General features: G+C 50.5%; 1 protein-coding gene across 1 annotated transcript in view; it reads right to left on the reverse strand.

Annotated features, from left to right (window-relative positions):
• The window catches only part of prex2 (phosphatidylinositol-3,4,5-trisphosphate-dependent Rac exchange factor 2), a gene marked incomplete at its 5' end in the record, with an annotated part of 212,214 nt that overhangs the window by 86,477 nt on the left and 112,321 nt on the right, over window positions 1-13,416 (reverse strand). Inside the window, one exon of the mRNA XM_080751545.1 lies at window positions 13,145-13,306. Within this exon, the coding sequence (XP_080607671.1) occupies window positions 13,145-13,306 (162 nt within the window). The remainder of the gene's footprint in view (window positions 1-13,144; window positions 13,307-13,416) is intronic.

Consider the following 13,416-nt stretch of genomic DNA (forward strand, 5'->3'; position numbering starts at 1 on the left):
ATGGAGACACCTTTGGACAAAGCCCAAGAGGTAGACACACCCCTAGTACTGTGGGCCTTAAGTGCTTCCGGCACTTCAGACCCAGACCGGGTGTAAGCCAACCTAATAGCATCCACAAGCCATCTCGACAGAGTGGGTTTGGACACCGCTTTCCGTTGACGGGCATTCATGACCACGAAAAGCTGAGAAGTAGACCTGCTGTCCACCGTCCTATCACAGTAGGCCTTCAGGGCCCTAACTGGACAAAGACAATGAAGACGCCTATCCTCCTCTGATGCAAACGGAGGAGGATGGAAAGCCGTCAAAACAACAGGTTCCTTCGGGACCACTCGGTTCTTAGGAATAAAACTCAAATGAGGTTTAAGAAGAACCTTGGAGTCATTATTGAGAAACCTCATACAATCAGGGCTCACAGAGAGCGCATGAAGGTCGCTCACACGCTTAGCCGTAGACAAGGCAAGCAAAAGAGCTGTTTTGAAACTTAAATGTTTCAAAGAGGTCCTCCCAATCGGTTCAAAGGGTGCCTTGCAAAGGCCCTCAAGAACCACTTGTAGATCCCAAACAGGAAACAAGGCTCTGGTCACAGGTCTCAAATGGTCCACACCATGCATGAACTGGACCACCTCAGGGATTTTAGAAAGGCCTTTGCCTGCCACCCCCAGGTGGCAGGCATCAATAGCCGCTAAATAACCCCTCAGTGTAGAGAACGCCAGACCAAGGTCCAGGCGGTCCTGCAGGAAATCTAACACCTTCTGGGCCGAAGCTATATGAGCCACCACAGGTGGCTCCTGTAGCTCACACCAGTCCAAAAAGGCATTCCATCTTTCATCATACACAGCCCTAGTAGAGGGGGCTCTAGCACTCTGAATAGTGGCTACAACCATCGGTGAGAAGCCTGCTGCAAGCAGGTTCTCCCTCTCACGGGCCAAACCCACAGGTCTAGGCCCCGTGGGTCTGGATGGAAGATCTCGTCCCCTGCCTGGCGCAGCAGATCCCTGAGCAAGGGAAGCCGCCAAGGGGGTTGAGAGAGCAGTGGGGTGATCAGAGACCTCCACACTCCCCTGGATGGTGTCACCAGAAGAACCTCCTGGTTGGAACATCTGATCCTCTCCAGAGTGGGAAGAATCAGTTCCAGGGGTGGAAACGCGTAGAGAAGACCTTGTGGCCATTCGTAAGCAAACGCGTCCATCCCCAGAGGAGAAGGTCCCCTCACTGAAAAGTAAAGGGGGCACTTCGCGTTCTCCTGGGAGGCAAAGAGATCGACTCGCGGTCGACCGAACCTGGAGAAAATCTGCCTTACCACCGCAGGGTGGAGAGACCAATCCTCGTAACGAGGCTCCCCCCTGGACAACAGATCGGCGCCGCCGTTCTGAAGGCCCGGGACATGGGAGGCTCTGATGGACCTCAACCGAGGCAAGCACCAGAGGGTCATCTCGCGCGCCAGCTGATCCAGCGTCCGCGAGGAGAGGCCGCCCTGTTTGTTGAGATAATACAGGGCCGCCGTGTTGTCCGTCCTGACCAGGACATGGCAACCCCGGAGAAATGGTTCGAAATGCTTGAGCGCCAAGTAGATCGCCATTAATTCCAGATAGTTGATGTGGTACTCCAACATGGCCTGGGTCCAAAGACCCCTGGCTGAGCGCCCCTCGTGGGTGGCGCCCCACCCCGAGCGGCTGGCGTCTGTGGTGATCACCTTGCGTGACACCACTTCGCCCATGGAGACCCCACTTGTCAACAACGCCTGGTCCCTCCATGGGACCAGAGCGTCCATGCAGACCTGGCTGACTGTCACCTTCCTGTACCCTTGCAGGGAAGGAATCCTGAGCGCCAGTGACCACCGCTGGAAAGGTCTCATATGAAACCTGCCCAGACGCAGAAGTTGCACTGCTGAAGCCATCAGCCCAGTCAACTTCATGCACTCCTTGTACCTGACCACCTGGTTCAGTCGGAAGGAGCCGAGACAAGCCAGAAACCTGTCCACCCTCTCCGGGGAGAGGCGAGCGGACATGGTGGCCGAGTCCAGAGATATTCCTATAAAGGAAATCTGCTGGGAGGGTAACAACATACTTTTGCCAAAGTTGACGTTGAAACCCAAGGCCTTCAGGTGTGACAACACCAGATTGGTATGGCGCGCCGCTTCTGAGCAGGAGGCGGCGGAAATCATCCAATCGTCTATGTAGTTCGCCAGCCTGACTCCCTGATGCCTCAGTGGAGCAATGGCTGCCTCGGTCACTTTCACGAAAACCCGAGGGCTCAGAGAAAGACCGAAAGGGAGGACCGTGTACTCGTACAGGCGCCCCTCGAAGGCGAACCGCAGGAACTTCCTGTGTGGGGGATAAATGAGGATGTGCTGATAAGCGTCCTTCAGGTCCACTGAACAGTGGAAATCCCCCTGTCTCACTGATTTCATCAGTGACTCTGACGTCAACATCCTGAATTTGAACTTTTTCAAGTGCTTGTTCAGAGCACGTAAGTCCATAATCGGACGCAGCCCCCCTCCTTTTTTCTGAACCAGAAAATAACGGCTCCAGAAGCCTAAACGGCTCTGGTCGCGTGATAACTCCACTATAGCGCCCTTGCGCAATAGTGAGCTTATCTCCTCCCTCAAGGCATCGGCCTTCAAGCCGCGGGCTCGAGTATAAATAACCTTGCTGGATAGGGAGGGTTTTTTCGCGAACTGTAGTCTGTAACCCCGCGTCACCGTCCGAAACACCCAGTGATTCGGATTGCAACGTTTCCATTGCTCTGCACACTGTGCTAACGTGTTGCTGAGCAACGGAGAAGCCTTGGGGTTGTACCGCCTGAGCGGAACTACTGGGCCGGGAGGGAAAGGTTCCATATCCGGGCACGTATCCGTATCCGCTAGACGCCGGGCCGGAAGGCGCGGAGTCACCGGCGGAAAGAGCGTTTCCGTTTCCGGTACGCTTATTTCCGTATCCGGTGGGGGACGAACACGTGACCTCCGGGCCGGAAGGCGCGGAGTCACCGGCGGAAAGAGCGTTTCCGTTTCCGGTACGCTTATTTCCGTATCCGGTGGGGGACGAACACGTGACCTCCAAGAAGCCTCGCTTGTTAATAATACATGCGACACACAACGTGGAGCCCGGGGGACAGGGTTCATCGCATAAGTAACATAATCCCCGGCTCGGGGAATTGTATTTACGTTTATAACCTGTGCTAAGGCCTTTATATGCTTCCTTGCGGGAAGACGAGGCCGACCCTGGGTGATATGTGTTGGCTTCTTCCCTGACGCTAAGACCAAACTCCTGTCCTGAACTAGAGTCGGCATAACAGTGCCGCTCGGTGGAGAGTAGACAGAGGGGTATTGCACACTAGAGAGACTATACCACTGTGAATAGGAATTAGCTTGTCTGGGAACATTTTGCAAAGAGAAATATTCTGCTTGTAACCTGTCTGCATGACTGGAGGAAGCGATATTTTCTGAGTGGAAAGAAATTCCAGCCTGGACTTCTCTACACTGGTTAAATTCATGCAAAATGGGGTCGTCTGTAGTAAAGCAGGTGGGTTTGAAATAAACAGGCATTGTTTCATCAACACACTTTTTATTACAGGCACTGGAGGAGAGCACAGAGGAGGAATAAACATTGATTTCTTGGCATGAGAAAAATAGTTTGTATTGTCCAAACGTCTGCGCTTGCAAGGGGGGGTCCCCTGAAATTTCAGGGGGACCCCGCCAGAGTCCAGTGTCACTTTCGCGGCGGCTTCCCACGGGCTTTGTGGGAGCTGGCCGGTATCCCGTGCCTGGGAGGGTGGCGGGATTGAGAGCGGGCCTGAGCCCCCGCTGCAGTGCGAGGGGGTCCCGCGGAGGAAGAAGAGGGGGTCCTAGGGGGATTGTTCTGTTTCCCCTGCTTGGAGGAAGAGCGCCCCCTGTCAGCCTGACCAGGGGCCTTGCTCCGTCCCTGTCTCTTTTCCTTTCTGGGTACCTGGGGGTCCGTCGTGGCTCCCAGGAGCTCCAGAGTGATCTTCTTATCCGCCACCTCCTGGCGGAGAAGCTCCAGTCCACCGCCCATGAGGGAGGTAGGGTGGCCGGGGAGGTCTTGCAGGACCTTCCCGGTCTCCTCTCCGGAACTGCCAGGACACTGTACCTTGTCTAGCCACCTGGCACGTTCCGCCTGGATGCAATAATCCATGCCATGTCCAAGCCACTCGATCGCGTGGACATTCAGGTCCATCAGCATGCGCAGCGACTTGTTCATTTCCTCCACCAACACGTCAGGCACCTCCCGCATCTCGCTGAGGAGGCGCCTGGTGGAGGAAAGCAGCAGCTGGGTGGCGTTCATCGTCCTGGCTGCCAGCGCGGACGATCTGTAAGAGTTCCTCACCCTTGAAGACTGCTTGTCATCAAAGGCTATGGCAAACCCAGGAGGCTTCTTACCCACGGCCAGATTGAGGGGAGGCCGGCCTCCAGGACCGGTCCGCTCATGGTTGGGCTTGAGGCTCCCTACCAGGGACTGGGCCATCAGCTTGTCCATGGGAGGGCACAAGGGGATTCCCGCCTTCTCTGAGTCGCGGTAATCGACCAGGAAGGGGAGCTTGGGGGGGTCCTTGTGTGTAGTCCAGGTTGAATGCAGGGCCTCTGCAAAGCCTGGGACTAGTGGTAGCTTTTCCATCCGACGCGGGGGAGAGGACTCCAAATCCTGGCCCAGGAGAGGAATCCTAGCCCGTGGTCCGAGTGGCGCATCTCCGAGTGGCAGCTCCAGGCCACAACGGATGGCGGCGCGTTCCAGCACCGAGAGCTCGTCCATGGGGATGGAGTCTGGGTCTTGCGCCGCTGCCCCTCTCGCCCCAGCCGGCATGGAAGGGGGGAGAGAGGCAGAAGGGGCTTGGGAGGACGCGGCGGAGATGGAAGCCTCGGCATGAGGAACCACCCTGGCCGCGCCTCCGCCCTGTCCGGAGGGGAAAGAGGACTCGTCCTCCTCCGAGTACTCACCCTCCGTGTCCAACTCCTCCATGTCGTAGTCCTCTAGCTCCGGTTCGTCTCCGTCGCTAGCATGCCAGGAGACGGGGCTAGGTGGCCGCATAGCCCGTAGCTGGGGGACGGAGAAGGAGAGAGGAATGTCACCGACGACTAGAGGGTGGAATTCCTTGGGGGGGACGGTCCAAGTTGTAGCTGGCGGAGAAACAACGTGGGCGGTCTTGCAAGTTCTCTTCTTGGGCACGGCACCAGTCGAGCCCGTCGGAGAAACAGCAGTGGAAACAGGGGCCGCAGACCCGCTAGCAACGGGGCTACCGAAGCTAGCAGAGGGCGAGGCTGCTGGAGGCCTAACCACGTGGCGAGAAGCAGCGCTGTGGCGTACAGCGCTGTCCGGCACACGAGGAGAGGTGTCTGGGAGGGTTCCGGCGGAGACCGTGGTGTGAAGGCCGTAGCCTGCGGCAGCGATCTCGCATCGTGCCTCGAGGGCTGGAACATCGTACTGGAGGCATTCAGCACAGTTCACCCCCGTGGCCGGGGCCGGAGGGGACAGAGAGGCCAAGGCGTGTCCTACCCCCATGCAGACAATGCAGAACGGATGTGTATCTTCATTGGCGATGAGGCCTTTGCAGCTGGGAAGGCCGCACTTCTTCGGTACCCTAGCTAGCAGGCTGCTAACTGTAGGTCGACGAGCTGCCATCGTGAGCTAACCGAAGCTAAGCGAAGCTAAGCTAAGGCAGGGAGACACGTGGCAGAACGTACAGAGAAGAAGTAAAGACTCAAAGCGAAAGTGAAGAAAAGGACCGAACTGTTAGGAAGAATATAATTAGAAACGTACAGGAGAATAATCTCTAAAGGCCAGTGGCCGACTTTCCTAGTCAACGCTTAGGCTAAACTTTAAAGAAAATTATACTTATATGGCTGAGTTCGCGACACTAGTTGCAGGTAAGCAGAGGTGCGGAAGAGGGAGTTATGATAGCCCGCAGGGCTTTTATACACTCGGGGGCGGCGCCCTCGTTTGTGATTGACAGCCCTACCGACAAATGATATTTCTCGTACGGGAGCTTATGAGTTTTACTCTGTTGCAGCGCCAGATGGCGCTGGTTATCCCATAGGGGGACCTTGTCTGGAGGTATGACAATAAACCAGTGTTATCAACGCACCAAGACAGAGTCGAGCAAAGGTGTCACGTGATATCTACAAGCTAACAACATATCCCGTTGCACTGCATTTTACCATGCAACAAAACATGTCACACAAAAGCATCAAAAGTAGCAGATCTGCTACTTTTGATGCTTTTGCTATTTTCCAAAACATTTGATTAATTCCAAACCTTTTCCAGACCTGGAAAACAGCTTCTCTAATTTCAAAATATTTCCAGGAATTTCATGACCGTGGGAACCCTGTTACAGTAGTGTAACATGACCACGCACTAGAAGTCCATAGCAAGACCTACACATTCATTTATCAACACTACCGGCCTACTTGGGAACGATAGATGTCGGGAAAGATGCAAGTTGGGTTCTTGATGTGAACAAATAACTTGATGTGAAAACCACCGCCATACAGTATATGGAGCTCTCTGTCCTTGTCCCTCTTATGCCCTTATATACTGATGTCATATCTGGGTATATGCCGATATATGGGCTTGTGCTTAATAGTCCCATAGGTGAAGATATACCTACACTGAGGGTGCGGAAGCATTGCAGCAACCTCCATGGGCAACCAACCGCATGTGGCTAGCAATCCCACAGCACCTGAGTTCAAACTATTTTGACTCCTAGCTACAGTACTATAGGTGTATCTGCACACCATAATCGATGCACACCGGATAAATCTGTAATCCCACACACACACACAAGTGAGAGCCTCTGTCATGAGAGCAGCATGTCCATCTGCTATGGATAACATCTTGCCACTGTCTACCAGAGACGAACCATCTACCTGTCCCTGAGTGTCAGAGGAACCCAAGCCACAGAGGTGGCCGGTGGCAGCAACATGCTACATGTACACTGTACGTATGTTTAATGCTCTGCTGTGTTACCGTTTGTGACTCAACAACCTCCAGAGAGTTTTCTACGTGTTTTGAATTTGTTGAGGCTTATTCCAGTCGTTCTCAAAAGTGGATTTCAGGGACTCTCTAGGTAGGTTCCTTTACGGGGGTCTAAATTGGCCCTTACAAGACAAGTCTGTAACATTGACAGTGTCGGGTCCATTTAGTTCCATTTGTACACAGTAAAAGTTAAGGGGAGACCTTCAGATTTCAAAAGTTTGAGAACCACTGGTTTATTCGGTATATGAACAGTAATACAATACTGTCTCTCACACAGAGAAATAAACCATTCTCACAGTGACACCAACCACTATTTCTAGTAAAAACACCCCGGTGCTTGAAGAAACAAATTCATATTCTTTAAGATAAGCTTTCCAGTATATGCTGTATGCATATTGTATATGCTGCAGTAAGAAAGACAAACAGCCCTCGGGGCTGGCTTATGAATGCCTGAGAACTGTGCCAAATCGGAAGAGACGCACGAAACATACTATATTGGAACTGCACCCACCCCTTGCTTGGGTCCCTAACATGCAACGAGATAGCATCTACATGTAAAGTACAATACACCAGGAGACCGTGGGACTGCCTTAATCGAATACAGCTGATATAGAACACAACCCATGCATTCTTCCTATGAACAATTCTCTGTGCACTTTCGGCGAACCCTCTGTCACGAGGCCTGCATCCCTTCATTTGCCCGTCATGTGACATATGCTATAAGCTGTCGTGATAGCTGGAATCAATGTTTTGGCAACTCGGGCCGTCAGAACGCGAGCCAATGTATACGTTAGCTAAGCGGCTTAAGCCAAACATTTTGACTCGGTTATCTAAGAAGGGCTGCAGCACAGAGCTGGTCCTCCAAGCTGGTAGATATGGTCCAGATGGATCACAGGGCTGAAACTCCTCTCGGGGACTTAAAGAGACTCTTGTCTTTCTCTCAGGAGGTTAACTGGCCCCCCTGCTGTGACCCAGGTTCTCTCTTTCCTCCCGCATTTGTCTGGATTTCTCACCCCCCTCCTTCGCTCGTCTTCTCTCCTCATCTCTCCTTCATTAGCTCCATCCCTCCACCCCACCCCTCGTTTCTCTCTAGGGCTCTGAAAAGGAATGCACCGGAGCAGGAGGGATCTTAACCAACACAAGTCCTCTGGCTGTGACTGTTCAGGTCTATTTATAACCCACTGGTAATTAATGCAAGGCCCACTCTCTAATGTTGAGTCAGATCCCCCCCCCCTTATCTCGCTCTCTCTCACACACACACACACACACACACACACACACACACACACACACACACACACACACACACACACACACACACATTGCTCTATACTGACGGAAACTTGTTTACAGATGTACCAAATAAATACAGCACACTGCGTACTCACATAGTATATTTACCTTCACACACACACACACACACACACTCACACTCACACTCACACTCACACACACACACACACACACACACACACACACACACACACACGCGCGCGCGCGCGCAGAACTAATGACCAGTGACATAATGCTGGCCTAAATATCTCATTTTTTCCACAACAGGTCAAAAGGAACTGATTACAGTTTTGCACGGCATAATTCAACATTGTTGATGCTACAGAATGATTTGTCTTGTTTGTCAGTCTGACGCATTCGGACATTGTGAGAAATGTTTTTCTATCTCCTCCTTCCCGTGAATAGGTCACATAGCAAGTGCCAGACAACGTTGCGAGGTTAATTGTATTGTATCGGGTGCAGCAGGTATCTTCAACAGTGTCCTTTGTACAGTACTGTATGTAATGTGTATGTGTATGTTCAAGGTTCAAGGTTGTACTTCAATGTTACGTCTTTTGTACAGGTACTGTATAGAGTAAAACTTATTTTTGTTCGGCTTCCTTCAGACAATGCAGTGGTAAATATAAAATAACAGCAAAACAACATAAAAACAACACATCTAAAGATAAAATAATAAGTAATAATGAATAAGTAATAATGACGTAGGAAAGAAAGAGAGTGCAAAAGGCAAAAGAGCAAAGAGAATGAAAAAAGCATCCTCAGCTGTAAATGCGCATAAAGTTTGGTATATTGTATACACCAATGGCATTATTTTCCTACTACTGTACTTTAGCTTTTTGTAAACAACTAAATGTTTTTGTAAAACAACAAATGTGTATGTGTATGTGTATGTGTATGTGTATGTGTATGTGTATGTGTATGTGTATGTGTATGTGTATGTGTATGTGTATGTGTATGTGTATGCAGGGATTGACACTAACGGTTGCCCGACTGCCCGGGGCAAGTAAAAAAAGAGGTCGGGCAGGTGAAGTTTGCTACTGGGTTGCCCGACAGGGCAAGTGCACATTTTGAGTTACAATAATGAGATCTGTGCCTACTTGAACAGGGCTAGTGTTCCGTCTCTCTCTCTATCTCACTCTCGCTCCCCCCCTCCCAAGTCCATCCCTCCACACACACACACACACACACACACACACACACACACTGAACGAACGTGCAGCCAGTGGCTCATAGACTGTAAAAACAGTGGCTACTTAAGCTAGCAGTCGAAAACAGCTACTCTACAAGGCGTGCAAATTCACATTATGCTAAAGCATGGCCAGATTAATGCACACGCTTTACGGTGGGGAGAAAGTGAAAGAAGACAGAACTATTCCCGTAAAAGTGCCAAAATCTGTAGCAAAGGCTGCTGAAGAAGGAGTGCTCGAGCGCTAAATCGCTAAAAATGTCTGCGAATCGTCTATTTTCCGTGCGAAGCGTCTAATACAGGGCTACTCAACTTGAGATGGCTCAGGGGCCACTCAGCAAAATACCAAAAGTCCAAAGGGCCGCAAGCTAAAAATGTGACGGTCCTATTTTGGACGTTTACATTGATTTTGTAACACACTTCATGACAAGTCTAATAATTAAGGAAACGCACAGAAAACAGACACATTTCCATTTATATAAGCCAGGCCAAACCTCATTGAACCAAAAGATTGTCATGGATGGAATGATGAAATTGATGACATTTGAAATTTTTATCAAATTAGGCTTTATTCACAAAATGTTAAGTGAAATTGAACAGATCTGGTTCAATCTTTTTGTAACCCCCCCTGTGTCTGGGTATGCAAGGCTAGTGAACTTTGGCAATGTAAAGGTATTTTTTCTCATGAGTCATGCCACTAACACTCCTTTTCATTAATAGGACAATTTTAAATAAATAAACGTTTATACTTATTATTCAATCACTCAAACCGCAGCATACCTATTCTTGGGGGACATTTACCAAAAATAGCCGATCTACAAGCTCACCACAAGATGCATTGTGAGCTTGTAGATCGGCTATTTTTGGTGAAGAGTTATTGTATGGAAAAATAACTCAAGTACAGTTCAACTCAGCCTCAGATGCACTGTACTTGTAAAACAGTTTGATGCTTTGAGCTTTGTAAAACACAGCAGCTCGCTGGAGGAGATTTGTGGTAATAAGCATAGTTCCTTGGCTGCTGCGCGATCTGTTCATGCTTGCACTGTCTGTCCTGACTGGCGGAGTCGCAGAGGCAGAGACAAGCAGCGGAGGCAGAGACAAGCACAGACAAGGGTTACGTCTTCATTAGCCTGAAACATGACGATCGCGACCGTTCATATATCGCACGACCGTCATGCGTCTCCACTCCAGTGAGCCCGACTGAGAGACAGCCGCTGATACGAACGACCTACGGCCTGGTCGCGACCTAGGCCACGACCTGGAGGTCGTAGGTCCCGGTTCTGGAGGTCGTAGTTCGCGGTACATACTTGTTAGGTCGCGGCCGGTCTAGTTTCGCGACCCCCGGCCGTGGTTGCGCCACCTCGGTCGTCCCCGGGCCGTCTTTTTGCAGAATATTCTAGAGCAGCAGCGCTATTCAACCTTTTGAAGCTTGTGATTGGCTGAACCGGAGGTAGGAAGCGCTCCATTGTAGTCACTTGGACCGCGCGAGGTGCACCAAAACCTATCCTTAACCCTAACCCCAACTCTAACTCTAACCCTAACCTTAACCCTAACCCCAACTCTAACCCTAACCCTAACCCTAACCCTAACCCTAACCCTAACCTGCCGACACTGAGTAGCTAACCTGCCGACGCTGTTGAAAACGAGCGCTCCTTCCCTTAGCAAGCGTAGAGTTTCTAAACTCGCGTCCCTTCCCTTAGCAAGCGTAGAGTTTCGATCGCGGCGCTCCTTCCCTTAGCAAGCGTAGAGTTTCTAAACTCGCGTCCCTTCCCTTAGCAAGCGTAGAGTTTCGATCGCGGACTTCCCAGGTCGCTGAATTACGACCGAGATCGCGCAAAACCTCCAGAACCGGGACCTACGACCTCCAAGTCGTGGCCTAAGTCGCGACCAGGCCGTAGGTCGTTTGTATCAGCGGCTCTTGCTGGCCCGACTGTGGTTGTCTGCTGCAAAATCTCCGCAGATTTGTCTGTCTCGTTGTACTATATAGCTCTAGTGTAGCCGCCTGCATCTCCGCACTGCTGTGCTCTATCATAGAGCTATAATAATATAATGCATAGTGCTCTATGCATTGACTACATTCGCTTCCTGACTCTTATCCCTACCTACGGAGTGCACGGAGGCTCAAACATCACCGCGTTTTGCGTTACGCGTTAACTTTGACAGGCTTAGAAAAATCTTATTTTTATTGGCATGATCATGACGGGCCGCACAGACATGCGGAAAGGGCCGCATGCGGCCCGCGGGCCGCGGGTTGAGTAGCACTGGTCTAATATGTCCGTGCTATCAACAGTGCCTTTCTGATGTTTCCATCCCTGTTGGTAGCCAGCCACACACATCCATACTATTGCGCTACATAATGCATTTAATCATGAGCAGCATGTATGTCACTGTGTCCACTGCAGTCTGTTAGCGTTCTGTGCTAAGATAAGTACATCTCCAACTTGTCTGCTGTCCAGTGTTGCCAGGTTTTGTTTGTGAGAGAGAAACAAGCAACCTAGGTCTATGATTTTAGTTTTTATTATTATTATTTTGTGTGTGTGTGTGTGTGTGTGTGTGTGTGGGATGGGGGGGGGGGGGGGGGCAAGTGGCCAAGACCTGAGGGCAAGTAGATCATGACCTGTACTTGCCCGACGGGCAAGTGCCTCTGAGACCTTAGTGTCAACCCCTGTGTATGTGTATGTGTATGTGTATGTGTAGCTTTAGGTTCACGGCCAGAGGGGACAGAGCACAGCAGAAGACAAAGCAGCCGTGCTCAGGTACTGAGCCCCGTAAATAAATCTGTCTCTGGTGCAGAGCTGAACCCTGGAGATCACACCACCTGAGCCTCTGTTATAACACTGTTATATTCTCTTTATAACACTGTTATATTCTTTAATTACAATCTAAAATATGAACCACTGTTGTAAAAAACTAAAGTTGTCCTTTAAAGTTGTACTATGTAACTTTTTTTATAAAACAAATCTTAAAATTCTCCTAACTATTAAATCACAAAAGTTTTAGAAGATCCGCGCCGTGAATTTCAGCCTGTAAAGCCTTCTCTATATGTAAACTGAGATCCTTGCCGTGGACCGGATCTCGCGCCAAAATTGCGTCATCACACTACCGGCCAATCACAGCGAGGGTTATACAACTGCCGGCCAATCACAGCGCATCTTGAAGTGGGGTCGCTAATACTCGCTATGGCAGCCATATTTGTTGTCGCCCGTTTGTACCATCCCTTCTCTAGGTAATTTCGCCTACCAGGCAGGGTGAAGGAGTCCGTATCTCTGGAATTACTGAACGCACAGGAACAAGGGACCCCTTAAAAGATAGATCTCAGCGAGGTGGAGGCAGACGCGGGGGTCTGAAGGTACGAAAAACGGACGAAAGACGCGGACGCGACCGCGGTTTGCTATAGGGCTAATGACCACTAGTTGGGCAACTTACACAGTATGGCTTTAAGTATTCAATTAACTTGTGTTAGTGCTGTATTATTACAGCCACTTGCCTGCTGTCTAAAACCTCATTGCACTTATTAGGCCACTTAGTAGCTTACAGCACAGAATACAGATGTGTACCTACAGTACATCACTTTCCCACTGATTAGTGGTTAGTGCACTGAACCGTGGCTGGCCACCAGTACATTATTTAGCTTAGTGTTGACAGTGTTACAGTAGTACAGTATGGTCAGTGCATTCACCTTCCTGTAGTTGGTGATACGCCGGTTGATGTGCTCCACCCTCTCACCACACATGGCGGTGAAGCGCAACTGCAGCTCCTCAGGGATCACGTCACAGCTTGAGCTCAGCTTGCCGCACATCTGCACCAGCGTGTCGTCGTTCCGCGCCAACGCCTCCAAGATCTGAGGGGACAAGAGAGAGCAATGGGGCAGGTTAAGATCTGAGGGGACAGGGAGAGCAATGGGGCAGGTTCATTTCCAGACAAAATCTGTAAAACAAAAACAAAAATCGG

This window comes from Nannobrachium achirus, assembly GCF_963921795.1.
Source record: "Nannobrachium achirus genome assembly, chromosome: 21".
NCBI classification, from domain to species: domain Eukaryota; kingdom Metazoa; phylum Chordata; class Actinopteri; order Myctophiformes; family Myctophidae; genus Nannobrachium; species Nannobrachium achirus.